The sequence below is a fragment of the Protopterus annectens genome, chromosome 6.part1, assembly GCF_019279795.1.
Source record: "Protopterus annectens isolate FY-2018-M chromosome 6.part1, PAN1.0, whole genome shotgun sequence".
Taxonomy (NCBI): Eukaryota; Metazoa; Chordata; order Ceratodontiformes; family Protopteridae; genus Protopterus; species Protopterus annectens.
Window position 1 is genome coordinate 409,179,156 of NC_056738.1, and position 27,251 is coordinate 409,206,406.

General features: G+C 43.1%; 1 protein-coding gene across 2 annotated transcripts in view; it reads left to right on the plus strand.

Moving 5' to 3' along the window:
• Nucleotides 1–27,251, plus strand: part of TM7SF2 (transmembrane 7 superfamily member 2) — a 435,806-nt gene that overhangs the window by 224,405 nt on the left and 184,150 nt on the right. For both annotated transcript variants that reach the window (XM_044075830.1, XM_044075831.1), the window contains one exon: nucleotides 9,057–9,176. In XM_044075830.1, the coding sequence (XP_043931765.1) occupies nucleotides 9,057–9,176 (120 nt within the window). The remainder of the gene's footprint in view (nucleotides 1–9,056; nucleotides 9,177–27,251) is intronic.

Sequence of the window (27,251 nt, forward strand, 5' to 3'; positions counted from 1 at the left end):
GCAATAAAACAAATGTTTATTGGGAACAGTAAATGGAAAGATGTTTAACGGGACAGTAAACTACAGTAAAAATTACCAGTAAAAGCAGCATTGAAATTTCAGCAGGGGGTTTGTCACATCTGCGTAAATACAGTCTGAGGGACCTACTAATTGAAGCCTTAGAGTCACTGTCTAGAATCAGAAAAGGTAGCCTGTTCCAGAGAACTTAAGTAATGCATGCAAAGGGACGCCAGCCGAAGGTCTCTTTTCTAGTTCTGAGAACAGCTAGCAGCATCTTACTTGAGGTCATTGTCCTCACTGGACCCTGATTATATAGGGATTTGAAAATCAAAAAAATCAAAAGAATTTTGAATGCGGATCAAGAAGCAGCTGTCTTGAGTATTGCAAGAGTGGGCATTATAACTAAAAATTAAGATGATCCTGTCAAAATATTTGCAGTGGAGTTCTGGATTTATTGCATGTGAGCGAGATCTATGTAGGAAAGCCGTGGTACAGAACAATGCAACAACCCAGATGAACAAATCTAATGCACAATTAACTATAGTCAGGTCTGCATATAGACTTTAAGTTCATGATTGACAGGCTCAAACATCATCAAGGCAACCAAATCAACAGGTTTGAACTGAAGTACTTTATAGCCAACAACTTTGTTCAAGCGATCTGTTGAGTTCAGACTGTTATTTGAAGGGAACCATATCTGTGTTTTCATAAGAAGCAGGTATCTGTTAGGACTAATGCACACATCCTCCTAAAAGTGGTGGGAGAATTGTCCTTAAAGCACTTTGTCTCCCTGTTTATTTTCCAGGGAAAACATGGAAAGAGTTAATGTCCTTCAAGGATGCATCTGCAGTCATAACATATGGGTTGTCCTGCCTCAGGCAGCCCTCGGTCGGCCGGATTCCAAAGTCTGGGTCTGGCCTCGGCTGATGTCGCACTTCACCCGACATCATAGCTCCTGGGGTATAAAGGCATCAGCCGACGCCATTTTCCCCAGTCTTTCTTGCCACGCGGTGCCCGAAGCAGAAGCTGTTCGCAAGTGCCGGTCGGTCAGATCCAGAGATTTCAGCTACCGAAGACTTCTAAAAAAGCTAAGTACCCCGTTGGGGACTCTTTCTTGCCTCAGCCAATGTCAGACAAAGTAAATAATTGTTTAACTTGTTGGAAACAAATACCTCATAAGGATTTCCACTCTTACTGCCTCCCTTGCTTAGGCCCAGACCACGACGTATCAGCTTGTTTAGCCTGTGCTTCCTTCAACCGACGGACACTTAGACGTCGGTCGGAGTTTGCAGAAGAGTTTTTTGGTCCCGCCTTTGCATATAAAATGCCGTCGGAGACTCCGACTACACATTTAGCTAAAAAACGCAAGGAAAAGGACCGACACTCGCGGCCCACGGTTTCGGCTGAAACCACGGTTAGGCCTACCGCGAGTGTCTCGGTTTCGGCTGAAACAGAGTCCTCGGTTCTTCCTTCGGCCGCTAGCATGCCTCCGACAACCGAGGCCACAGAGGCCCCGGCTGAGTCGGCTACAGAAATTCCTACCGAAGAAGCAGGCACACAAGAATTGTCCGACACCATTCCGTTGGACATTTCTACTCCTGCACGTGGGGCAGCTAGACCCCCTGCTTCTATGTCTATTAAGGCCTTCTCCAGGGCTAAAGCAGCTAAACTTTCCAAGGCCTTACCTACAAAAGCTCCCCCTCACAGACCTTCCTCCAGTTCTCAGATTCTCAGCCTTGCTGAGGACCTTATTTCTTTGATCAGGGGATCCCAACCTCACCCAGACATGGCCTCACAACCCCCTCCTGAAAAAAGGCCTAGGACTGAACCCCCTGAACCTCTCTGCTCTGACTACTCCTCGGATGGATCTGATTTATCAGACCATCAGGAAGGGCCATACTCACCTTATGAGGATTCTGATGCAGAAGACTCCATTCCTTCTGCCCCCCCCCCCCAGAAGAATTTTCATTTGGGGAAACTCTACATTCAATGAGGGAACATTTCCAATGGCAGGGTCAGGATTTTTCTGATTCTAGGAAAAGGCTAAGGACTTTTTTACACTTACCACAGCATAGGCCTTTAGCCATACCACCTGTACTGTCAGTTGTTGATGATGCATACAATGATGCCAGTTCAGCCCCTGATTCTCTTCCCCCGGCCCCTGCCAAACCTGACAGATATTACAGGGTCCCAGATTCTCACTTCCACTTGTACAAGGCCCACGCTGCAGACCCAGAACCCATTTCTCAGGGCCCTAAGGGTGTTGCAGCTGCCTCTGCCAAAACCCCTACCCTCTGAAAGAGAATCAAGAGCATTAGAGAGATGGGGTAAAACGGTTTATACATCTGCTACTCTTTCTGCCAGGGCTTTAAACTGTCAATTTCACATGATACAGTACCAGGAATTCTTGTTAGATCAGCTGAATAAAAAGCTTTCCTCTCCTGAACCTTTAGACCGTAAGTCCCTTCAGGAGTTGGTACACAATTCTCAGCAGGTCAGTAATCATTTTTTAAAATGTGGCTATGATGCACTGGAGGCTTCATTTAGATCAGCTATGACTGGAGCAGTGATTCGAAGGTATGCCTGGCTAAAAGAGCAATCCTTGCCAGACCATGTTAAGTCTAAACTCCTAGATGCCCCTATGGAGAAACAAAGTTTATTTGGCTCCCCTGCACAGGAGATTCTAAAGAAAGTGGAAGAAAAAGCAAAATCCGTGCAAACAGTCAAGGATTTTCTGCAGGTCCAACCTCCGAGGTTCAGCAGAAATTGGCCTTCAAAGAATTGGTCCTTTCCAGACACCTCCAGAGCACAGAGAGGCAGAAATAGACACCCAAGAGGCAGAGGACAATCAAGGGGTGCCTACAGGGGCCGTCAGTGGCAACCTGACAACCAGAGGAGTGCCTCTACAGCTGCGACTGCAACCACTTCCACTGGACAGACACAATGACTTGGCTCTGATTCCGCCTACCAGGGAACAATTGGAAGCACCCTTGGGCGGAAAGTTAGCTTTATTTTAAAAAAACTGGCATTGCATTACAGAAGACAAATGGACTTTGCAAACAATAGACAAAGGCTACAGGTTTCACTTCCACACTTTACCAAAAAAGAGAGGAATGCCAAACCTTCCGCCAAGCCAGAAGTCAGAGGCTCTAAAACAAATCATCAACTTACGACGGATGAGAGCAATAGAAAAGGTACCATCTATGGAACAAGGCCAAGGATTTTACTCCAGACTATTCCTTGTACCAAGAAAAGAAACTCAATGGAGGCCTATTCTCGACTTGTCCGCACTGAACACTTATCTCATTGTACCAAAATTCAAGATGCTGACCCTACAGCAACTTCTTCCCATGTTGGGCAAGGAGTCTTGGCTGGTGACTCTAGATCTCAAGGAGGCATACCTGCACGTCCCTATACGACCAGATTGCAGAAGACACCTCAGATTTCTTGCAGGATCAGAGCATTATCAATTCTCAGCATTGCCCTTTGGCTTATCTACTGCGCCCAGAGTATTCACGAAATGCCTGGCATCAGTAATTGCACATTGCAGGCTTCAGGGAATTCAAATCTACCCATACCTGGACGACTGCCTAATACAAGCGGACAACAAGACAAAAATAATAAAGGATTTGGCCTATATCGTACAACTGCTGCAAGCCTTGGGATACACAGTCAACATACAGAAGTCAAGACTAGTGCCATCCTAAAGGATAACATTTTTGGGTGCAGAACTGGACACAATAACTCAGATGGCTTTTCTCACAGAAGAAAAACAAAAACAACTTCCAGTCTACTTCACGGCATTGACAAGACAAACTCAGCTTACTGCAAGGAGAGTCCTGCAGGCCCTGGGTTACATGGCATCTTGCATAATCTTGATCCCACATGCCAGACTGCATATGAGAAAATTACAATGGTACCTAAGAAATGTATGGTCTCAACACAGACACAGTCTAGAAACCATGATACCAATCATTCCATGCCTGAAAAAAGAATTCCTGTGGTGGGCTCAGGCCTGCCAGACCAACAGAGGGTTGCCTTTCCACAAACCACAACCAAGGCAGACCATCACCACGGACGCCTCAGACCTAGGCTGGGGCGCACACATGGAAGACAAGTGTATCCAAGGCCTATGGTCCCAAGACCAGCTGAAACTACACATAAATCTAAAGGAGATGCTGGCAGTGAAACATGCAATAGAGGCATTCAAATCATTCCTCCAGCAAGGACACCTGCTGATAAGGACGGACAATACCACAGTCATGTGGTACATCAACAAACAGGGAGGCACGCATTCCTACCCTCTATGCCGGATGGCAATGGATCTGTGGAACCTAGGCCTGAATCTCAACATTCAACTGCAGGCCAGATTCGTACCAGGAAAAGAGAATTCACTAGCAGACAAATTAAGCAGAACTACCACGGATGCTCACGAATGGATGCTGCATCCAGATATCTTCAAAACCATAACAAAGAAATGGGGAATGCCAGAGATAGACCTGTTCGCCTCCCCACTCAACCACCAACTGAAGAAATTCTGCTCAAGAGAATACCACCCACAAGCCTGGAGGGTGGATTCCCTTTCTTTCAGCTGGAAGGCCCTGACAGTTTATGCCTTTCCACCTCTCCCATTGATGTACAAAGTTCTACTGAAGATCAGGGAGGAACAGCCAAAGGTAATTCTGATAGCTCCAGACTGGCCAAGGCAGCATTGGTACCCGCTACTGAGAAGCATGTCTCGAACGAACCCATGGCCTCTACCTCTATGGCCTTTACTTCTAACACAGAACAACTACAAGACCCTGCATCCAAACTTGAAAACCCTGCAACTAACTGCCTGGAAAATTGCATAAAACAAAACCAACCTGTTTTATCTCAGAGGGTCAAGGACATTATCCTGGAGGCTCGCAGACCCTCCACAAGGAAAACATACTCAGCCAAATGGAAGAGATTCCTCATTTGGAGTGCATCAAAGGGAACAGATGTCATGCTTGCAAACCTAGCACACATCCTAGAATACTTAGCAGAACTGTTCCACAATGGCCTGTCCTATTCGTCCATTAAGATTCATGCTTCAGCGATTTCAGCAGAGTACAACATGGATCCTCCTATCTTCTCTCAACCTCTTCTCAGGCAATTTCTAAGAGGGATCAAAAATGTAAAACCTCCAAGGAAACCACCTCTGCCTGCATGGGATCTCAATTTTGTACTGGAAAAATTAACACTTCCCCCTTTTGAACCAGCAGCATCAGCAGACTTACAGTTCTTATCTTGGAAAACTGCCTTCCTTCTAGCAATCACTTCAGCAAGAAGGATATCCGAGTTACAGGCATTAATGGCAGTACAGCCTTTCCTTATCTTTCACCAAGATAGAGTGTCTCTGAGAACCAATCCTACTTTCATGCCAAAGGTGGTATCCAGGGTATCCTTGAACCAAGCTATTCATTTACCTACGTTCTTCCCTAACCCACAGAACAGGGGGGAAAAGCTACTACACACCTTGGATGTACATAGACAACTGCGCTACTACCTGGACAGAACTAAGACCAGCAGAAAAACCGACCAGCTTCTGGTAGCATATGCAATAGGAGTGCAAGGAAAGCAATTTCCAAACAGACAATTTCAAAATGGATAGGAAATTGCATTTGATTCTGTTACTCTTTTCATGGAAAGACAACTCCTGAAAATATCAGGCCTCACTCCACAAGGGCTACAGCCACCACTACAACTTTCCTACGAGGAGTGGCTACCAAAGACATTTTAGAAGCTGCTACTTGGAGCTCCGTGCATACATTTGCCAAGCATTACAATCTTCCTTTATACTCCAGATCCCGAGCAGGCTTTGCAACTGCAGTTTTACAAGGGATCTTAACTACACCATCTTTATCTTAGTGCCTCCTCCCCCAGTTTGGCTATGGTATTCTACCCATATGTTATGACTGCAGATGCATCCTTGAAGGACATAGTACAGTTTTGTACCTACCATAAATGTAGATGTCCGATAGGTATGCATCTGCAGTCAGGATTACCCACCCTCCTTCCCCTCTGTGGTATTCCTAGGGTGCTTACCCCTCTAGCTGGGGGAATCTATTATGGTGTATTTGTTTGTATGTATATATGTATATATATTTTGTTTGCTACTGTTTGGAATTTACAACGTTTATCCAAATTTAGCCTTCCTAGAGGGCACCTGACATCTGGGGCAAGAAACACTGAGGAAAATGGCGTCGGCTGATGCCTTTATACCCCAGGAGCTATGACGTCGGGTGAAGTGCGACATCAGCCGAGGCCAGACCCAGACTTTGGAATCCGGCCGACCGAGGGCTGCCTGAGGCAGGACAACCCATATGTTATGACTGCAGATGCATACCTATCGGACATCTACATTTATGGTAGGTACAAAACTGTACTTTTCTTATGCTGGACATGCACCGTTAGCTCAAGTTTTACCTGAGAGGGTGCTTGGCTTTAGAAAGTAGAACAGCTTTTTGTCTCCTTTGTAACAGAGAGGAGGGTGCTTGCAATATGTAAGCAAACCCTTGCAAAGCCTTACCACATGGATTCTTAAATGCATGGTGTCCTGCCATTAGGAGAAAGGCTGCCCCCACCCCACCAGTCTGGCAAATACTGCTTTCAAAGGCTGCTTTACCAGAAGTGTGCTTGCTTCCAGTTCTTCCTTTAAAATGTCTTGGTTGCAGACATTTGGATACTGGTTCATATCTTTTACACCAAGAATTATTGCTTCTCTTTGACTCTTGGATTTGGCCCTCCTTTGGCACCTCATTGTTAGGATCCAGCTTTTAGAACTCCCACTTTTGGCTATTCTCTGGCTGTAGTTTCCCGGAGTTTTATTTTTCCTCCTGATTGGGATTCTTCTCATGAATTGCCTAATGCAAAAGTCTTTGAAGTCAGGTAAAGCAGATAGATAAGTAGTCATAATATTTGAAATGCAGGAGGGCCTTCTGCAGTCATTTATGCAGTTTAGAATTGCAGTAGAAGTTATTATCTTTAGAGAGCAGAAATTCCAGGTTGATGTAGGTGCACAGAATGCATATCAGGTCATGCTACCCTCCTGCATTGGAAAGTGGCTGCAGTGGCTGTGGGTGAAATAACTTGTAAACTGAGCATGGCCTTGTAAGTTTTGTTTTCTGTTTACTGTCTTACAAGCTTTACTGTTTCAGTGAATACAAGTCAGACCGGGTACTGTATGGACTAAGCACTTTGCCCTATCCTAGCATATGATTTTGTCGCATGCAATGACAGGAAATGTATATTTGTCCAAACACAGGGATGAGAGAAAATAGACAGGTAGTAGATGAGATCCTAACAGTAAACCCATAATTTTTTTCATCAACAGAAATCAAATTAAATACAGGTGAAACCACAATTTATAAAAGAATGTAGTGAAACACTCATGAAATGGTAGAAAATAATTGTAAAATGTCGATTGGCCACTGTGCAGCCCACTGCAACTATTCGGTTGAAAATTGGACCATGAATCTGCTAGAAGAACACTTTCTTTTTTGGAGTGAGACTGTGTCTCCCCTCAAAGGAGACCAGCCAGTAGTGCTATCTTGGCACCCTGGCTCTGTGAATTATTGAGTACTCCTATTTACAGATACAGAAAGGAAATGTTTACCCTGATGTTAGACCTGGAAATACAGGTCCATACACAGGTGTATCTCAAATCTGAAAAATCTGAAGGCCTTTTTAATAGACAGGAGTACTGTTGCAGTGTTGTAATAAAGTTTGAAGTACATTTGATTCTACAGCCAAAGAGCTGGGTTTTTATTTAGTTCATGTGTGAACATTAAATACTGACACATCATAAGGATATGTGTTGTGTTGCTGTACATAGGCATCGGGCTACAAATGTGATTGCTCCTTAGAGTATACATCTGTTGATAAAGCCACACTGCCTGGTACATTGTATGTATGATGTTGTTACTGGAGCCTGTGCTTCAAACATTATAAACATATGCCATCTGAACATTGTGAATTGTATCTGTGGGAGACATATAGTGAGTGTTTCTTGTCATGGACATCCCCTCTTTATGTTACTTAGGATGCCTCTGATTCATATGTGGACTTGCCTTTGGTTGGTTAAGCAGAGATAGGGTTTAAACCTTAATGCCAGAGTGATCAACTTATTTTTTGTTTGCAAGTATGTTAATGCATAATTCAGGAAGGGTGCCTTCGGTAAGATAATACCAGCTGCTCTTGAAACAGAATTCTTCTGTTTGACATGTTTTATTGAATTACAGCCATCGACATTAGCACAGTGGCAGAGATTTTTTGCTATCTCAGCATTAGCATATTTGGATATCGAGATGCATGGGGGGAGCTTATTTGCTTTTACGTTGCTGAACCTGCCTTTATTTTAAAACTAAAAGTAGTTAAAAAGATAATTTGGCAGACTGTATCATATTAAATATATATATATATATATATATATATATATATATATGTATGTATATATATATATATATATATATATATATATATATATATATATTAAAGTATGTTCATTCACTCATTGTAAGCAGTTTGTGCAGTATCTATTGAGAATGATCACAAAAGTATTTTTTTTTTCTTAAAAACTGTTGCAGTCTTATGTTTGCTTGCTATTGTAATTTTTCCAGTAGAAGCCAACACCTGTGGGACAACATAAACTTGCATACTTGCATTTTCTAAAGTGACATGGCAAGTTAAAGTAAGTTTTAATATAGCACAACTCATTCTAGGTTCTGTCTGGCATTTGTGGATCAGCAGATGTATTCATTACTGTCTCTGTTGAGCCTGGTGTTATTTTATTACTGGAAACCATATCTTGTAATTGCTGTAACCCCACAATGCAAGGAATAGACTGCCCTTCAACAGAGATTGTGATTGTCTGGTACAAAGAGGTAAGAGGAGCCTGTCTGTGGTTGCATTGTATGCTTTAGTCATAAGCAGTTCTTGGTGATAAAGTACATGTATCTCACCACTGCTGCTCACAGATACATGATGTATTTTTGTGTCTTCTCATGCTGATTGTTCATTTGTTTTATATTCAGGTGCTTATTAACCTTGCAATGTTATCAAAAGAGTCAGAACTTAGAGGAAGCGTTTCAACAGCCATGATCCTTGTAAATATATTCCAGTTTGTGTATGTGATTGATGCACTTTGGAATGAGGTAAGTTAAGTTCATTCTGCTTTGTATAGGTTACACTAGATATGCTTCTGTGTGTCTGCTTACCTTTCCTTTCTATGCTTACACAGTGTTATGATATTAATCTTTTTTCACTTACTAAGTGGAGCAGGTGTGGTATCGGCTGTGTGAGCTGATCTTTGTCCATTGCCATGTCAGTCTTTTTCTTGTTTTGTGTATGTACTTTAAAATTATAGTAAAAGTTTGTTTTTATAGAGCAGAAGGTCTAGATTTCATTGGTATAGAAAAAAAAATACATCTAGGTGTACGTGCTGCCCTGTTCATTTGCCCCTTTTCATATTGTCAGTTATCCAGGTAGTGTAGCTCTGCCAAGTGACACTACAGAAGTGGATTTCTGTGTATATTACATTGTCAGAAATAGCTAGAAGTGGATTTCTGTGGAGCAAACCAGAGGATTTGTTGGCCTTTGAATAAACTGGTCTTACAGTACATGGCCTAGTAAATGATAACTATGCTAAGAGGAGGGTCATCAGCCATGAATGCATGACTAAGGCTCAAGGGCATTAGGAGCACTTGGGAGGTAAAACCTTTCTAGGTTGCCAGATACCTTCCCCATATCTCATAATGCACCACAGTACCTAACCTCTCCAGATCTTCATTGGCATGCTTTGTGTTCAGTCATGGAAAGTTGCCTCAAGCTGCTTTTTTAGCTTTTTAATTCAAAACTGAATAACTTCCTTCAGAATGTTTTCCTATTGGAGCTTCTTTTTATCATTCGCCCTTTTGATCCTTTTAGAAGTAAAATTTGAAATTGTTTTGATTTCAGAATCCTCTTTTTTTTTTTAATTTCAGGTCCAACCCCTCAGGCTTTCTGGTGCTCTAACTGTTCCTGAAAAAAGTTGAAAGAAAGTCCCTCCCCCAAAAATTTGAGTCTTCCCTTTTGTCAAAATTGTTTTCCTTCTGTTGGTTCTTTTGATTATGACAGACAAGCCATTTTACCAGTGTTGCCTCTAGGAGGAAGATTCCTTCCCAAGACACAACATGCATTTGAGTACTGTTTTAGGGGGAACTGCATAATGTTCAGAAGTGTTTGATCTACAGAGAATTTACCATGTGTATTCTTTAAAGCAAGAAATATTGCATAAAGTTGTATTTACTGGAGCAAATCAATTCTAAACCTTCTTCGGAACCATCTACTTCTGATTGCCCTCAACAGCTTTCTTCTTGTATTGGATTCACGAAGCATTCCTGAAAAACACAGATTTGGTTAATGTCAGAAATCCAGTAACTGTGCCTCACCAGTTACTATCTCTAAGCATAAGGTTATGGAGGAACCCATGGAAAAAATAAGAGTTAAAGTGGTTGATATTTCTCAGGAATCTGATTGTCTCATAATGTTGCTTTGAAGAACTTAACTGAATTTTTTTGTTTGTTTCTTGGTCAGACAGAAAAGCTGCCTTGGTCAGCTTTCCTCAAGGTCTCATATGTCAACAGCTCCTTCTTCATATGCCATGCTCAAAATTAATTAACTGTTTTTTTTCTGTGGCCGTGCTGAGGACTCAAAGGAGAAAGTCTGACGCCCTGTCTCCAACAGATGGAGCAAGGGAATAGGAGTCCAAAATGATTTTTTTCACTTGTTTCAAGGAGCTCCCTGACTTCCTCACTGGCACTGCTGTCTTTAGTGCCAGTCACAGGGGATGCCAACTTTGACTCTGTCAGCATTGATCCTAGTATTTTGGGTCTGTACTGATTCTGACCATCATGATGTCTTTGTCAACACTATGTGAGTCAGTGATGAGCTTCCCAGCACTGGCTGTGCCCTTGACATTGATGTTTTTGACACTTGTGCTGTGTCAGTGTTGATGATTTTAGCACAGATACTTGGATGTTGATGTCAGTAGTCAACTTTTGGATTGGACACTGGTCCTGATCTTCCTGGTCCATGGGGTAGTTTTGTCATCAGATTTCTCAGGACCAACTCAACTTTCAGTGCTATTATCAGTCTCAAGTTCCACTACACTGCTATCAGTGCCCTGTGCTGACAATGCAGACGAAACCAGAGCAATGTCTGCTTATGCCCTTGACCTTACCACCTATTACAGAGTAGATCAGAGATGTGCAGTCCTTCTATACACCCTTCCCACAGTGTTTGCTCAAAAAAGATATCTTCCTTTTCATCAGACTTTTCCACTCCAGAGAATGACTAGTAAGTCCACATTCAAGAGGAATCACTTAAACTTCCCATTAGGGTTTTTCATAGCAGATGTGGATGATAAGGAATATGCTGAAACTCAAAATTCCCTTGGATAACCTTAAATCTACAGAATAGTTTGAATTTATGTATCAAAGGGATGGCCCATAGACACCATGTCTCTTCCCATAATGGCTGCTGCAGAAGGCCTGTAGGTATAACCAGCAGTCCTCATGGAATGTCCCTCTTTTGGTGAACATCTTTGGAGATCCCTTGATAGCTTCTTTGGAAAATCATAATGTTATGGCTTATGTACCTGAAAAGGCTAACCACATCCCTTGGCCACCAAGGGTGTTTTTTTTTTTTGGTCGAGGACCACCTAAGCTTGACACCCTTGTCTCTGCAGCTGCCTAATAAAGGTTTTAACACCCCAGAGGTCCGACATCCATCCACAAATAGACTTCTTGATGAGTGGCAGATTAGAGAAAGGAATTTGTGTCCTTTACTTTTTTTTCTAAGGCACCCAAGTATCTTTTACAATAGATGGAGTTCAAGCTTGATATTTCAGATGAAATGCCAGACTGTGCAGCAGTTGTCAGATGGACCAGTGAAGTGGAAGTTATTGCCCCAGCATTATCCTTCACCATCCAAGGCAAGTCGTATGATGGAAATTAAGTTCAGTTAGAGCTGCAAGATCTAGCATTGCCATACACTGGCACATGTGGTTTCATTTGACAGATTTTGCCAAATATACCAAGGGGACCATTTTGGGTTTCTCTTGTAAGGAAGCATTTGTGTTCAGACCACAAGTCCAGACATGTTTAGAGCATATGAAGACAGAGGGCAGAATCCTAACTGCTAGGGGTGCTAAATTTCAGCCTCCCCAATGCTCCTCTTCAGGATGCACAGGAGCTTGCACTAGATGTGCACAGCACACTGCAAAAAGGTCAACAACAGTATGGGAGGCAACCCACCAACCAGGTAATTTCCTGAAAGCTCAGTGACCAAAAGACAAGAACCCTTAGCACTTTGGGCAGCTGCAGCCATCTTACAGGTAGACAACAGTAAGTAATCTTGATGCCCTGCTCAGCTGTCCCACTGGAGGTGTTCGGTAGTTCCTTATCCCATCACCTGTGTACTTGCTGTCTTTTCACCATAGACAAGTGACTCAGGAATCCCATATCCAGAGGATGAAAAATTCTGTTCCTGGCAAGTTCAAACCCTTCGCCTGTTTGCTTGCCCAGTATCCCACCATATGACTTAACTCTGTCAAGAAGTGAGGCCATCGGCTTTTATGAAAAAGCCCATCAAAAGAGGTCCTTCCAACCCAGAACTGGTTGAAATTTTATTGTCTCTTCTTTTTAGTGCTTTGAAAAAGACCAAGGATCTCAGGCTGATTTTAAACCTAAGCAGCCTAAACACTTTAATCCCCAAAGAAATCTTTCACTTGGTCAAACTGCCTCAGAAGGAGATAGAATGTGCTTTTGGACCTATAGAACACCTAATACCTACATTCAAACAGTAAAGGAGTCCATGAGGTATTTTTTTTCTTTTTATGTAGTTTCCATTCATTATTAGTTCCAGACCCTTGAATTTGGACTGATTTTCATCTTTAGGGTATTTACAAAACCCATGACCATGGTTTGAGGAAACTAAAGTATCCTGTACTTGGACAACTGTCTCCTAGCTGCACTTTTGGTTCAGGCTGTAATTAGAACGTAGGAGTCTCTAATCTCATTTTCCAATCTCTCTGTAAATAAAAGTGAACTTTGCAAAAGTCTCAGTTGAGCCCCTTACAAGCTGCTTGCATTCATAGGATCATAGGAGGTTACTAGGCTAATAGCCCTAGGGCCCTTACAAGCCTAGCCAAAAGTTTATCCCCAAAAAGAAACCTCTGTCAGCACTTGTCTCACCTGTCAGTTGGGACAAATTTGTGGTTTCCCATCTAGTCGTCAAGGTTCCACTTGAAGAGGATCAGCGAGGTTGTCTGTTTGGCATGTATGGGAAGTCTATTCCAGTGACGGGGCAGCCTCTGGGAGACAAACCTGTCTCTCCAGCAGGTTTTGTTGATGTTGCATATTAGATTCAGGCCTTTCGAGCGAGTGATGTGCGAGCAGTTAGAATTACAGATATAGAGCATCTCTAGTAGGACAGGGTCTGAAACTGCCTTGTGGGCAAGATACAGATCACCTCTGAGCAATCTGTACTATACCAAGTAGAGTGATTTGAGCCTGTCCACATAGGACAGGTGTTGTAAGCCATAGATTCTCTTTGTGAGGTATTTCTGTGGCCTTTCCAGTTGGTGCAGATGCTTGTAGAGATACATTCCAAATGGGGCATTATACTCAATTATTGGTCTAATTAGGGAGTAGTACAGAGAGCTAATCACCTCCTATTTTAGCATGCAATCCCTTTACTTATGAGATAAACCAAGTAAAAGGCTTTTCTGACCACTGCCCGCTACATTCTGGTTGAATGTGAAATTATCAACCTGAATACCCAGGTCTCATAGGTTCATAAGTAGGTACTAGGCTATCGGCCCAAGGGCCTACGTAAGCCTAGCCAACAAGGTTCCCTGGCTTATGCCACCCAAGAAAGTTATTTTCCTGTGCCACTGTCGAGCAGAGACACAGAAGTGATCCCCTGGGTGTATTTCCTATTTCCCATCCACTCATCAAGATTTTTCTTGAAGAGTGCTAATGAAGAACTTTGCTTGACATAGATGGGTAGCTTGTTCCAGAGTATGGGAAGTCTCTGGGACAGGAATCTATCCCTCCAGCATGTCCTGTTTATTGTGGTGACAAGGTTTAGGTCCCTAGAGCGTATAGCTTGGAGGAATTGGGATTTCTTTAGGTCTTTATATGTTAGGCAGAGATCACCTCGGAGAAGGCAATATGCTATGGAGTAAAGCTGGAGTTTTTTGAGGCAATCAGTGTAGGGCATTTGTTTGAGGCCAGTAATCCTCTTTGTGAGGTACTTCTGTGACCTTTCCAGCTGCTGCACATGTCTTGTGAGGTACACTCAAAAAGGGGCGTTGTACTCTATAATGGGTCTAATGAGTGTCGAGTAGAGGGAAACAATGACCTCTTTTTTCCTGGATGAGAACCCTGTTATGCTGAGGTGTGTCAAGTAGAAGGACTTCCTGTCTACTGTGGCGATGTGACTATCAAAGGAGAGAGACTACAGTCCACATGGGTCCCAAGGTCTCTTATCACACATTCAGTGTTAAGTAGATTGCTGCCTGTGTGGTAGTTCATGGGTACAGAGTTTTTACCAAAGGGGATGACACTGCACTTTTTGGCATTGAGCTTGAGGCCATGGCTCTGACACCAGGCATCTGTCTCAGCGAGGCCCTTCTGTAGGATGTCCACATCATTTGGGGACTTGACTATGGCTCCTAGTTTGCAGTCATCTGCAGACTTCATTAGCTGGAGGCCTTCTGTGTTAGCCTGTACTTCAGAGAGGTAGATACCAAACAGGAGAGGTCCCAGGACTGAACCCTGTGGTACTCCACTTGTCACTGGTTTGAGGTCAGATTTGGAGTCGGCAACTTTTACAGTGTGGGTTCTGTTAGTGAGCCATTTGGCAACCCATCTTGTGACGTAGGGATTTATACCTAGTTTAGTCAGTTTAGCTATAATTCCAGAATGGGAGATGGTGTTGAAAGCCTTGGCGAGGTCAAGGTAGTGGAAGTTTGGACACACTTAAGTCCCTGCAGTCAAAATTCTCTTTGGTCTTGAAATCTCAGATGATTTCAGCATATCTTAAAATATAAGCAGTGGATCTCATGGCTGCATCCATCCCAGACATACCCCCATGCCAGACTCCACACAAGTATTTTAATAGATTCTGAACATGCAGTGATCTCAAGTTTTCACTCCACTGTCTTATCTGGTTCACATTTCCAAGGCATGCAGGACTGATTTCCAGTGGGGGATGTTTCTTCAGAACTTGAGAAAAGGCAAACCCTTCTTTTCCTGTTCTTAAGTATGGACACACCCAAGGGGGAGGGGGATTACAGTGGGCATATGGTTCAAGGTTTCTGGACATCTTCTGAGGCTAAACTGGATATCAGTGTTTTGGAGATAAGAACAGTTCTTCTGACCCTGCACACATTCCAGTACCATGTTCCCTATGGTGCAGTCACCATCCACTCAGACAGGTTGGTTGTGTAATGCAGTATGGAAGAAGATGACCATAACTCTTGTGTTAATAGGTCATGGAAGTGCTTGAATGGGCATTTTGGTCTTGCCACTTTTAAGTAGTCAACCATATTCTAGGGGAAGTCAGTTTATTAGTGGAGGTTCAGCCATTATCTGCTGATGCCCCACAAGTGGGTCCCTCAGCCCCGTGGTAACCCAGAAGTTATTTGAGATGTGTTGCAGGCTTTGCTGCAATCTATTTGCTTCTGTAATCAGCAACAAATGTAGCAGATACTTTTCTACTTGCCTGTCCACTGGAGGATGCTTCAAGGATGCTGTGGTCCAAAAACAGTCCCATGGACTCCAGTGCTTCCCTCCATTTCCTTTGATTATGTTCACATAAAAAGTCAAGCCACACAAAGCCAGAGTCATTATCATGCTGCTTATTGACCTTAATAGGCCTGGTCCACACGTTTTCTTCATTTTTTAGGAGAAATATTACAACCCCCCACCCCGGGACAGCACTAATCCATCTAGCTTGGCTAGTTTCATCCAGACATTAGTTAAAAAGATATGGTTTCTCTACTTCTAGTTGCGACCAGCAATGTGTCTTTCTCTTAAAGAGTGGTTCATATTATTTGTTCTCTCTAAACCTATCATTCGAATGACCTTTTAAGACAAATGGGCCACATTTCCTCTATGCCTTCCCACCATTTCCACTAGTTCAGATCATCATTGTAAAGTTCAGGGATAAAACAACAAATGAATTCTCATTACAGCTTTGTGGCTGAGGAGTATGTGGTTTCACTCTTTCTGTTTCCTGAAAATACAGATGTTACGTAATTACCATAATGCTGGATCTTTATTATCCCAAGTAGTTCTACTTTGAATTATAGGATGTTCAGTAACAGGTGGATCGATTTTGGGAACTGGTGTTTCTCTGAAGAACTCTACCTGCAGCTGTACTCCATAATGCACTTGTTCTCTCTATTTTCTCAGATTGAGTTTGCTGCCTAACTTCTGGATAGGGAACAACAAAGGGTTTTAAGATGATGGCAGTTAGAGGATTGGCTTCAGAGTTGGTCTACTAGGTCTGTCTGGAGTAAGGAGACCTGAGAATTTGTAGGATGGGTTGTCAAAGTGGAATATCGGGATAATAAAGAGCCAACATTGTGGTAAGTATATAACTTGTATATCCTGTATCATCTTGTCTGTCCCTTCTGAAGTATGAGACAGAGTCCCCGGCTACCTAATTTGTTGGGTGGAATAATGAAAAGGTTCCCTTGAGAAATGTTGCCCTGAAGGAGGACCTGGACCGTAAGGTTATATCCAGTTTATAATGCTTAACAAAAGTGTGCAATATACTCAAAGTTGCTGCTACACTGATATCATAAACTGAGGAATTATTGAAGAAGGCTGTATAAGTTGCATTGGATCTTGTAGAATAATCCTTTGGTTTTTATTAGCAGAGTTTTATTGTTAGTTTGGTACACAAAGCTTGTACAGTCTGTAAGCCATCTGGAACAAGTGGAGACCTTTTGCCCTAGCCTAGAGAACACATAAGAAATAGAGTTGGTTGTCTTTTCTGATTGCTTTAGTTCGGTCTAAACTGAAGCACAACTGTCTGAATATCCACAGTGTGAAGCAAATGTTCCCTTTTGCTGTAGTAATTGGGATAAAGACTTGGAGATGTGCAGTTTACTTAAGAGAAAACCTTGAAGCAACAATTTGCATAAAAAACAGATTAATTCTAAGTGACACTGTGTTTTTGCAAAAGACCAGATATGGAGGTGAGGAGGGATAGGGCATTTAATGCTGAAATTCTTCTAGTTAAAGTGACAGTAGTCAGTAACAAGGTCTTTGGGAAAGAAACTTCAAGTCAACAGAACAGGCTGTCTGGAATAGTGAATGTGTGAAGACATTGCCTACTGCCGCATCTTCGTAGCATCTTGGCGTAGAAGGTAAGACCTGGTCTCCCTCTGCTTGTTGATATATACTAGACCACTGACATGTTGTCTTGAGTGGCTGGAAATTGCTCCTTGTTGAAGGCAGTCATGGAAGGCCTTCAACCCTAGGAGGACTGCCTTCTTCTGCAGGACATTTATGTGGAAATTAGTCCAGGGTACAGTGACCAATCAAAAGCCATTTTACTCTTGAGATGCCTACCGTCTACCCAGAGAGGAAGGGGTCTACATTAGAACACCGAACTTTCAAAATGTCGAGTGTTCTAATATCGAACCCTAGCAATCGAAAAAAAACACATCGAACATTCGGAACAGCAAATTTTTTCCTAGGGAAATAATTTGCTGTTCCAAAACACATACACACAACACAAGCACACCAAACAAACAGCAATCCACACACATACACCTAAACCTACACTAAACTATACATACACCACTACCTATCCACTTACCTTAGCCCAAACCCTAACCCTAAGGTCCGTCACTATCGCACAGTCACCTCACCCGCACCCTAACCCTAACTCACCTAACCCACCCTAACCCACACGTCCACACAATCGCACACTTACCTGACCCGCGCCCTAACCCTAACTCACCTAACCCACACATCCACACAATCGCACACTTACCTGAACCCGACCTGTAACGTTCCACCAGAGTGCTGAAAATACCGAAGCAACAGAAACGGACAACCAAATTCTTTCCCTAGGAAAGAATTTGGTTTCCTGTTACTTCAGTATTTTCAGCGTTCGCTGAAAATGGGTCGATATTAGAACACCTGACATTTCAAATGTTCGGTGTTCTAATATAGACCTGAGAGGAAGCATCTGTGGTCACTGTGGCATTGGGAAGAGGAAAGATAGTCTCCCCACTGAGACTGTGAGGGACTCCATCCACCACATTAAAAGTTTTCTTCAAACAGAGGAGAGGTGAGTGAATGTTCATGGAGTCCATTAACTGAGATCATTGCACAATAAGTCTACTGTAGAGCTTTCATATGAAATTTTACGTAAGGTACAAAAGTGTAGAAGCTCCTGTGAATCTGAAGACTTTTATGATAAGAGAAGCTGGTGGAAACTTGTTAGTCTGAAAGGTAAAAACTATAGTACTTAATGAGAAATCTTCTAATACTTTGGTAGCGTATGAGTATGTCCATATGGCTTCCTTTGAAACACAGCTTTTGTGATGGCTCTAAATTAGATTAGATTGCATGTTCACTGAGATGTCTAAGGATGGACACAAGTGAAGCAAATAGTCTGACAGAAGGGACTCCCTTGCTGTGAAAGGTATGAGCCAGTTGTTCAGATATTGGAATTTGTGGATTTCTGAGTCACAGATGGGCTACAGATACCATATGCATTTGGTAAACCCCCTAGTGGCTGGCTTCCAGCAAGATGTGCAAATACACTCTGGACTCCTTGGTGATCTTTATGTGGAGATGAACATTCTTAAGGTCTATAGTTCACAGCCAGCTTCTCTGTTCTAGGTGGAAGAGAACAGCTTCCACAGTAACCAATCAGAATTGTGTTTTCTTTACATACTGGTTTAGGCCACTTACGTCTAGAATGGGCCTGATGTCCTTTGAATTTGTTGGAGCCAGAAAGAATCTGGAATAGACTACATACCTGTCTGGTCTGGTAGGACCTTGTAGACTTTTTTGAAGTGGTTTTCAAATGTCATCACCATTTGATGGGGTGGTACACCTGGAAGGGGCAATGATATTTTTTTTAGGGCTAATGAGAATGGAATGGTGTATCCTGTTGATGTTATGCTCTTTACCTCATTGTCCAGTGTGATGGTCATCCACGCATCTGGAGGAAGAGACAGCCTGTCTCCACAGTGGAGCAGTCTGGTAAACCTTCAGGGATGCTAAGTTTGCTTCCTGAAGAAAGGACCTCCCCCATATGTTAGGTTCTGAGGACCTTCTCTGCCCCTAAAGCATCATCAGAGGAGGCCTCTTTGATGATGTCCCTAGGGCATCATCAAAGGGGCCTCCTCTGTCATGATTGCCTCTGTCTGAAGGGAAGTCGTAAGTATGATTAGGATATTTTGAACCAGATTGCTTTGAACCCTTTCTGATTCCTGGGGAAGAATTGTTGCAGGATTTTAAATCAGACTCCTAAGGCAGGCAGTGTCTTACCTCGTCGCTTGCATTTCAGAAGTTTTTTCCTAAACCTTGATGCCAAACAATGAGAATCTATCAAAGTGGATGTTAAAGGAAGGACACCTTGAAGTTTGTTCATAGAATTATCCAAGCAGAACCAGGATGGCACCTGATGGTAATGCCAGTGCCTGCTGCTCTAACATGGACATATTTGACAAACTGAGACATTAGTTGCTTACAGTTTCTTTGAAACCATGTCCTATGGGTCAAATCTAACTCTCTATGGGAAAACATGCCTAGAGTGTGTGTTCACTTCCCCGTGTGGACCATGGTGTGAAATTCTTTGTTGAGAGGAAATCCAGGACTGTTGGACAGTTTTTGGACAGTTCTTTGGTGGCTACTAGCACACTACTGCGTTCACCAGAGGGCCTTTGCTCCAGTGTTGCTAGTTTGCAAGGAATGTTGTCTGCCGCATCAGGCTCCTGTCAATGCCCTCTCCTACCCCAGGTCTGTCATACAGAGGATGGGGGGCATCATTCAGGAGATAGAGAAGGCAAACCTGAAGGCCTCAAAAAGAACCTGCTTATCCATGAAATGGGGTCAGTGGGCCAAGAACCCCGCTGCCACATTAATTCTAATGGTTTGCCATATTTGTCACTTCTGGAGGAGGCTGTGGGAGCCCTTCACCTTCAACAGAGTTGATGTCTGTGATTGAGAAATTCTTTTGGGGGGGGTCTGTGTGCGTCCTCTTGCACTTGCAGTGGTTCTAGAGGGGACTCTTCCAAATCACCCAAAACCTTATGACAATCCTCCTAGAGTCCTGTCCAAGGTAATGATGGTGAGAAGGAATGCTGCAGATTGCAGGATGCTCAGGGGTGAATCAGAAATTGTTGGACCACCCCCTGCCTGCATAGATGGACAGTTATGATCCTCTTGATGAACTCTTATGACCAGTGCTGAATCCTTCGGTACCATAGACCTCTGAGTGGGCACTGTCTGTCCCCAAAGAGGTGGATGGAAACTGTACAGAGGACAAAGGCATGGACACCAGTGGACCAGATAGTCCTGACATAGACATTGGAGCTGATGACCCTGCACAAAAAAATGGCATTGAATAAAGCTGTGCTAAAGACTGTGTCAAAGACCTGGCCAAGAGGTCAATGCCAAGACTCCACTGACTCTGAAGCAGTTTGAGTCGAGGTAGTTGGATGGTTTGTAGACATCACAAAAGGATGTTCTTTGCATTGATCACTGCTGCAGTAGCTATATGGGTTATATCCTGCAAAGGATATAACAGCAGGCCAGCTTCAAAGGCTTCAGAGCACGTTCCACATGCCCAAACCATTAGTCAGCTGGAGATGAGCTGAGTAAAAACACAGGTTTGGGTGCCAAGCCCTTCAGAGCTTTCCCATTACCAAAGAGAATGCTTCTCTCTGGGCTTCAGAGGATCAACTGTCAGTTTGTACTGTACCATTGCTAGTCAGATAATTTCCCTTTGGGGAAAACCTTCAGATATTATTTTAATGTTTTAATTTATTTTCTTGTCTGAAAAAGTACATTTTAAACTAGGAATATATGTTTTTGCAACACAGCTTTGATATACTTTTAAATGGGAGCACACTTTTGTATTTTGACAGTTTAAAAGTTGATTTAAACATTCTAAAACCATTTTTGTTCTATGGAGAAATTGCATTTAAATTACTATTTGGAGCTGGCAGAGTGCATTAGAGAGCTTTTTTGTACTACTTTTGAATTTTTACTGGCTAGTGCTGCATACTTTCCCCAGGAAAGAGACACCATTTTCAGCTTAACTGTGGAACAAACTACTGGTCCCGCAGTCTGTCCTCCTTCCAGCCATAAAAAGAAAGTTAACTAAACAGACTTCACCATCACAGCAAGCTAGCAATTTGCCTTAGCCGCAGGTGACTCTGCTGTGTCAAAAGCTGCAGTTTGCCTCAGCCACAGGTGGGTGACTCTTCTGTGTCCAAAGCTGGTTCCTGAGGCCACTCATCATTTTCCCTGGATCCCTCTAGTGTTGCCCATACAGCCAGGACCAGGAGTTTGCCACACCCTCTACAGCTGTTGGGGTCCCCTTAACAGGCAAGAGAGAGGCACTCTGTTTAACCAGAATGTTGTACCCATCCTTGGGGAAGCTGTTGCTGTTATTAAAAGTCCTGTTTGTCCTAACTTTTCTGTCAAAAAGAAATAGAAAACTAAATCTATAGCTTCTCCCACTCCATTTTCACTGAACAGGAGTAATTTATTATGTCTGGCTCAGGGACTTTTACAGGCTTACTGATCCTTCTTATAGGATGGTTTCTGGTAAGAGAAAAAAGGATTCCTCTTTTTCTGAAGAGATTCAAGAAAATGAATCTGGAGAGAATGTTATGGGACAGATACAGGTTTTTCAACTCAGATTTTTAATTCAGATTTAGAGGAAGGCATGTATTCTAAATCTCCCTGTCAGTGATTTTCTGCTTCTGATACTGTTTCCAGAACGTGCCTGTGTTTTTAATGAGAGAGAATAGAGGTTTCTCAGCTCCTAAAAAATACTATGAAATGTTACAACTGGAATTTCCAGAACCTGCTGCCACCACTGAAGGATGTGTTTATCACAGCCTGTGTTTTCACTAATAGCCAGCCTAGAATGCTAATTCAAGCCAGACCTGGCCCAGCAGCTATAGCTTTACGTACTGCAGCTGCCTTCAAGCATTTTATTAATTTTAATCCTTCCCCTTCTGGCAAGGATAGTAAAATAATTGATAAGTTTGTGGAAAAGTTTATGCTCCTGCAACTTTAATTTTTAGAATTTTGAATTGTCAGGCTCATCTGTTAAAGTGTATTCTGACTAAATTGTGAAAGTTAGAGGAATGTTTTGTCAGTTCTTTTCTGCTTGGAAAAAATCTACTTTTTGTGATTTACTCTTCAATTTGTCAGGTCACTGCTCATTGTTGCCACTGGTATTGTGTTGTGGAGGTTTGCCTGACTTCATTCTCAGAACCTCCTGGAGGATATCAAAAATTAGATTGTAAACTCTGCATTGGATAGTGATTTAGGTTTTTGAACTACTGCTGCCAAGTTATCAAAAAATGTGATGATGGTCTAAGTTGATGCAGTAAATCTCTCAGATTTTTCAGTCCTCCTCCTCTAAATTTTTCAAGAGTTTTTTTCTGCTCCCTTCTCCAATTTTAGCAAGAAACGAAACAAATGGTCTCAGCAGAATTCTGGTAATCACCTGGTTAAAAACAGTGACAGGGAGGTTTCAAAAAGAAAGCAGGACCCCCCCCCCCCCCGCAAGAACAAAGGACAGTCAAGTAAGTCAGAATGACTATGTAAGTTACCTGGTCCCCCCCTCCATCACTCTGGCAATCCCTTATCCCTTCCAGAAATTCTGAATCTACATTTCTCTCTTTGGCAACAGATTGTTTCAGACAAATGGGTTCTCAGACTGATTCAGCAGAGTTACAGATGGCAGTGGGAAGAAATCCTCTCTTTTCATTAATTATTCCACATCCACCAGACAAAACACTTCTGTTTTATTATTCCACATCCACCAGACAAAACACTTCTGTTTTCTCCTAACAGCACATACTTTCTAAAGAGGTTCATAGGTAGGTACTAAGCTATCTGCCCGAAGACATTTATAAGCCTAGCCGGAATATGTCGGCTTTCGCCGCCCCCTTAGATTAGTTCCCTGTGCCTCTGTCCAGCAGAGCCATTGAAGTGATCCCTGGGGTAAACTGTCTGTTTCCCATCCACTCATCAAGGTTTCTCTTGAAGAGGGTTAGCGAGGAGCTCTGCCTAATGTAGATTGGAATCTTGTTCCAGAGCATGGAAAGTCTCTGGGTCAGGAATCTATCCCCCCAGCACGTCCTATTTATTGTTGTGGTGAGGTTTAGATCTCTGGAGCGTGTGACTTGAGGGGATATGGTTTTCTGTAGGTGGAGCATGTCCATCAATTCTAGGTTGGACATGGCCTTGTATGTCAGGCAGAGATCACCTCTGAGTAGGCGGTATGCAGCAGAGTACAGCTGGAGTTTCTTCAGTCGAGCTGCATAGGGCATCTGCTTGAGGCCAGTGACCCTCTTGGTGAGGTACTTCTGTGGTCTTTCCAGCTGTTGAAGGTGTCTTGTAAGGTACATCCCAAATGGGGCATTGTACTCTATGATGGGTCTGATGAGTGATGCATAGAGGGGCCCAATGACCTCTTTCAGTCTGGATGCAAACCCTTTTGTGATTAGGTGGGCCACATAGAAGGATTTTCTAACCACTTTGGCATTGTGATTATCAAAGGAGAAGTTACTGTCTACTTGGGTCCCCAGATCCCTTATTACGTCTTCGGTATTTGGGGGGCTACCACCTATGTGGTAATTTGTGGGTACTTTGTTTTTTCCAAAGGGGATGACTATGCACTTTTTGGCATTTAGCTTGAGGCCATGGTTTTGACACCAGGTATCTGTCTCAGTGAGACCCTTTTGGAGGATGTCTGTGTCAGTTGGAGAGTCAATTATAGCCCCTAGTTTGCAGTCGTCTGCGAACTTGGTCAGCCATGGTCCTCCTGTGCTTACCTGTACCTCTTGAGAAGTATATGCCAAACAGAAGGGGTCCTAGGAATGAGCCCTGGGGAATGCCACTTGTAACCGGTTTAGAGTCAGACCTAGCTCCCGCAACTCTTACCATGTGGGTTCTGTCCGTGAGCCAGTTGGCAACCCATCTCATGACGCAGGGATTTATGTTCAGGCTGGTGAGCTTGTCTATAATACCTAAGTGGGGAATGGTGTTGAAGGCTTTTGCGAGGTCTAGGTAGGCTGTGTGGACCACCTTTCCCTCGTCTATAGCCTTGGTAACTGTGTCAAAGAAGTCCACCAGGTTTAGGAGGCATGATCTGCCCTTAACAAAGCCGAACTGGGTAGGGTCCAGTGTTTGGAGGTTTCCAATGTCCCTGTTAATGAGATCCATGATGATGCACTCCATAGCTTTGCAGACCAAGCTAGTCAGACTTATAGGGTGATAATTCCCGGGGTCCGTTGTGGCTCCACCTTTGTGGAGTGGAATAACTGTTGCTGTGCGCCACTCTGTGGGCACGTAGCCTGTGGAGAGGCTGAGTTTAAACAGTGTGTTTAGGAGAGGGGTTAGTTCATCTTTGAGCTCATGCAGGACACAGCCTGGGACACTGTCCGGTCCCATTGATGCTGTGTTTTTGGCTTTGGAGAGGGCTGTTTTAACCTGAGTGTCTGTGATTTCAGGGGCACTACATTCTTCTGGTATAGTTATATAGTTATGGGCCCTTTTGGGGGTAAGAGGGGGGTGAAGTTTGCACTGAGCCTGTCTGACAGGATGTTGGCTATATCGGTCGGTTCAGTGTATTTTGTGCCATTCTGCACTACCTCTGAGCAGATCTGAGAATTGCCACTTAGATTCTTGACATAGCTAAAGAATGCCTTGTGGTTATCTTTGGATTCCATGGCAATTTTTCTTTCGAAGCTAGCCTTGGATGATTTTATGAGGGAACGTAGTTTCTTGCTGATACTAATAGGAACAATCTCTCCTTCCCAATTGGGAAGACACTTTTATTTAAGAATATTTCTGGTGCTGAAACAAGAAAATGCCTGGAGACCAGTTCTGGACCTTTCTTTCCTAAACCAGTTTGTAATAATGCCCAAGTTCAAAATGCTTTCACTTCATAATCTCTTACCACTTCTTCATCATTGAATCTTTTGGTAACCTTAGATTTAAAATGCTTTCACTTCATAATGTCTTACTGCTTTTTCATCATTGAGTTTTTTTGGTAACCTTAGATATAAAAGATGCTTCTCACATTCCTATCCCTCCAGACTTCAGATGTTTCTTAAAGCTTTGTGTTTGGATCACATTATCAGTTCTCTGCCTTACCTTTGAGCTATCCAGTGCTCCAAGAGTGTTCACAAAAGTGTTTAGCTCCAGTTCTAAAACATTGCAAGCTATGGGGTACCCACATTTTTCCATATTTAGATGACTTGCTTATCTTTGTAGTCGAGTGTTAGGAATCTCTCACTTGCGTGAGAGATATTCATGCATGCTGGGATTCCAGTAGAACATTCAAAGTCTTTTTTGATTCCATAATGTGGGATTGTGCTCCTAGGGTGTCTACTGGACACCTCAGTACAAATAGCTTTTCTTCCAGAGGGGAAAAAAATGGATCTACATTTAGATCTATTCTACAGGTTTTCCACTCAGACTTCAGTAACAGCAAGGGAATACCTTAAGATTATTGGTCTCATCCCTAGCCTTAAGCAGCATCCTATTGTCACCCAGAATGATGCCTCAGTACAAACAGAAAATGAGTGACTTTAAGTGGCTTAGTTTCTGGTGTCATTCCAAAGGGATCCAATACCTGACAGTCTGGGAGGACATGATTGATAGACCGTGATGCTTTGCCAGAGATGGCCTTCATCTGTCCCCACTGGGCTTCAGACTTCTGACAAAGGCTCTTGCCCCCCCCCCCCCCCCATAGAGCCTTTTATAGCCAAGGTCATGAGGACAAAATTAGCAACATGAAAAATTCTTCTAAATGAAATTTAAATGTCATGCTGCTGAACGCTAGGAGTCTTAACATGAAACTGCAGTCATTGCAAGCATTCCTCTCCATGGAAGATGCTGACATTTGTGTAGTCACTGAAACCTGGCTCACAGTTGTAGAGAGCAGCCCAGCCTTACCAGGTTACTTGTCCTACCATAGTTTTGGATCCCAGCTGGAGGGCTACAAAGCCAAGGAGGTTGAGTTTCAATATTTATCAAAGACATACACACCTCCAGGCTGGTCAAACAGTATGATGCACCAGGAGACCCTCCAGGTGCAGTTAACTGTTGACAAAACTCCTATTCAAATCATAGCTAGCTACAGACCCCCAACCATGACTCAGGATGTCCACTCCACCTATCTGAATTTACTTGAATCCATCAAGATTCAACCCTCTACTCTGATCCTGGGCAACTTTAACTATCCAACTGTAGAGTGGAAGACCTATTCTAGCCCAAAAACAAACACCCAGAGATTCCTAGACTTTGTCAATGCCAGTGCATTGGATCAGCTGGTTGACACTCCCACGAGAGGTGAAAATATCCTGGACCTGGTACTAGCCAACATGAGAAGCCACAGTAGCACCTCTACAGTGTCGTCCTCTTTGGTAAGATCCAGCCATAAAGCGATCACTTTCAAAGTCACCATCTCCCTTGACCCCCCTTGTTGGCAGGGTCAAACAAAAAACTTTTCCAAAGCTGACTCCAACCTCCTGAGAGGACATATAAATAGCTTTACAGCCACCATCCCTTCAGTTGGAACTAGCACTAATGACCAAGCCTACACCAAAAAACTGTATGAGCACTTACATAACTGCATGGACTTGGCAATACCTGACAGGGCCAAATCATCTTCCGCAAGAAAGAGTAAACCTGTCTGTGGACAGCAGCAATAAACAAACTCTATAATAAAAGGAAAAAATTGCTGTCCAGGACCAAAAAGGAGCTGGTGCCATGTTGGAAACAATCTCTCCTTTGTCTGAACAAGCAAAGAAGGTCTGTGATGAAATCCTGTAAGGCTAACTTCGAGTCCAGATTAGCCACATCCACTGAGGACAATCACAAGGCCTTCTTCACAGACGTCTGCAATCTCAAAGGTAACACCCAAATCTGCTCTGAACAGGCTGTTCAGAGGTGACC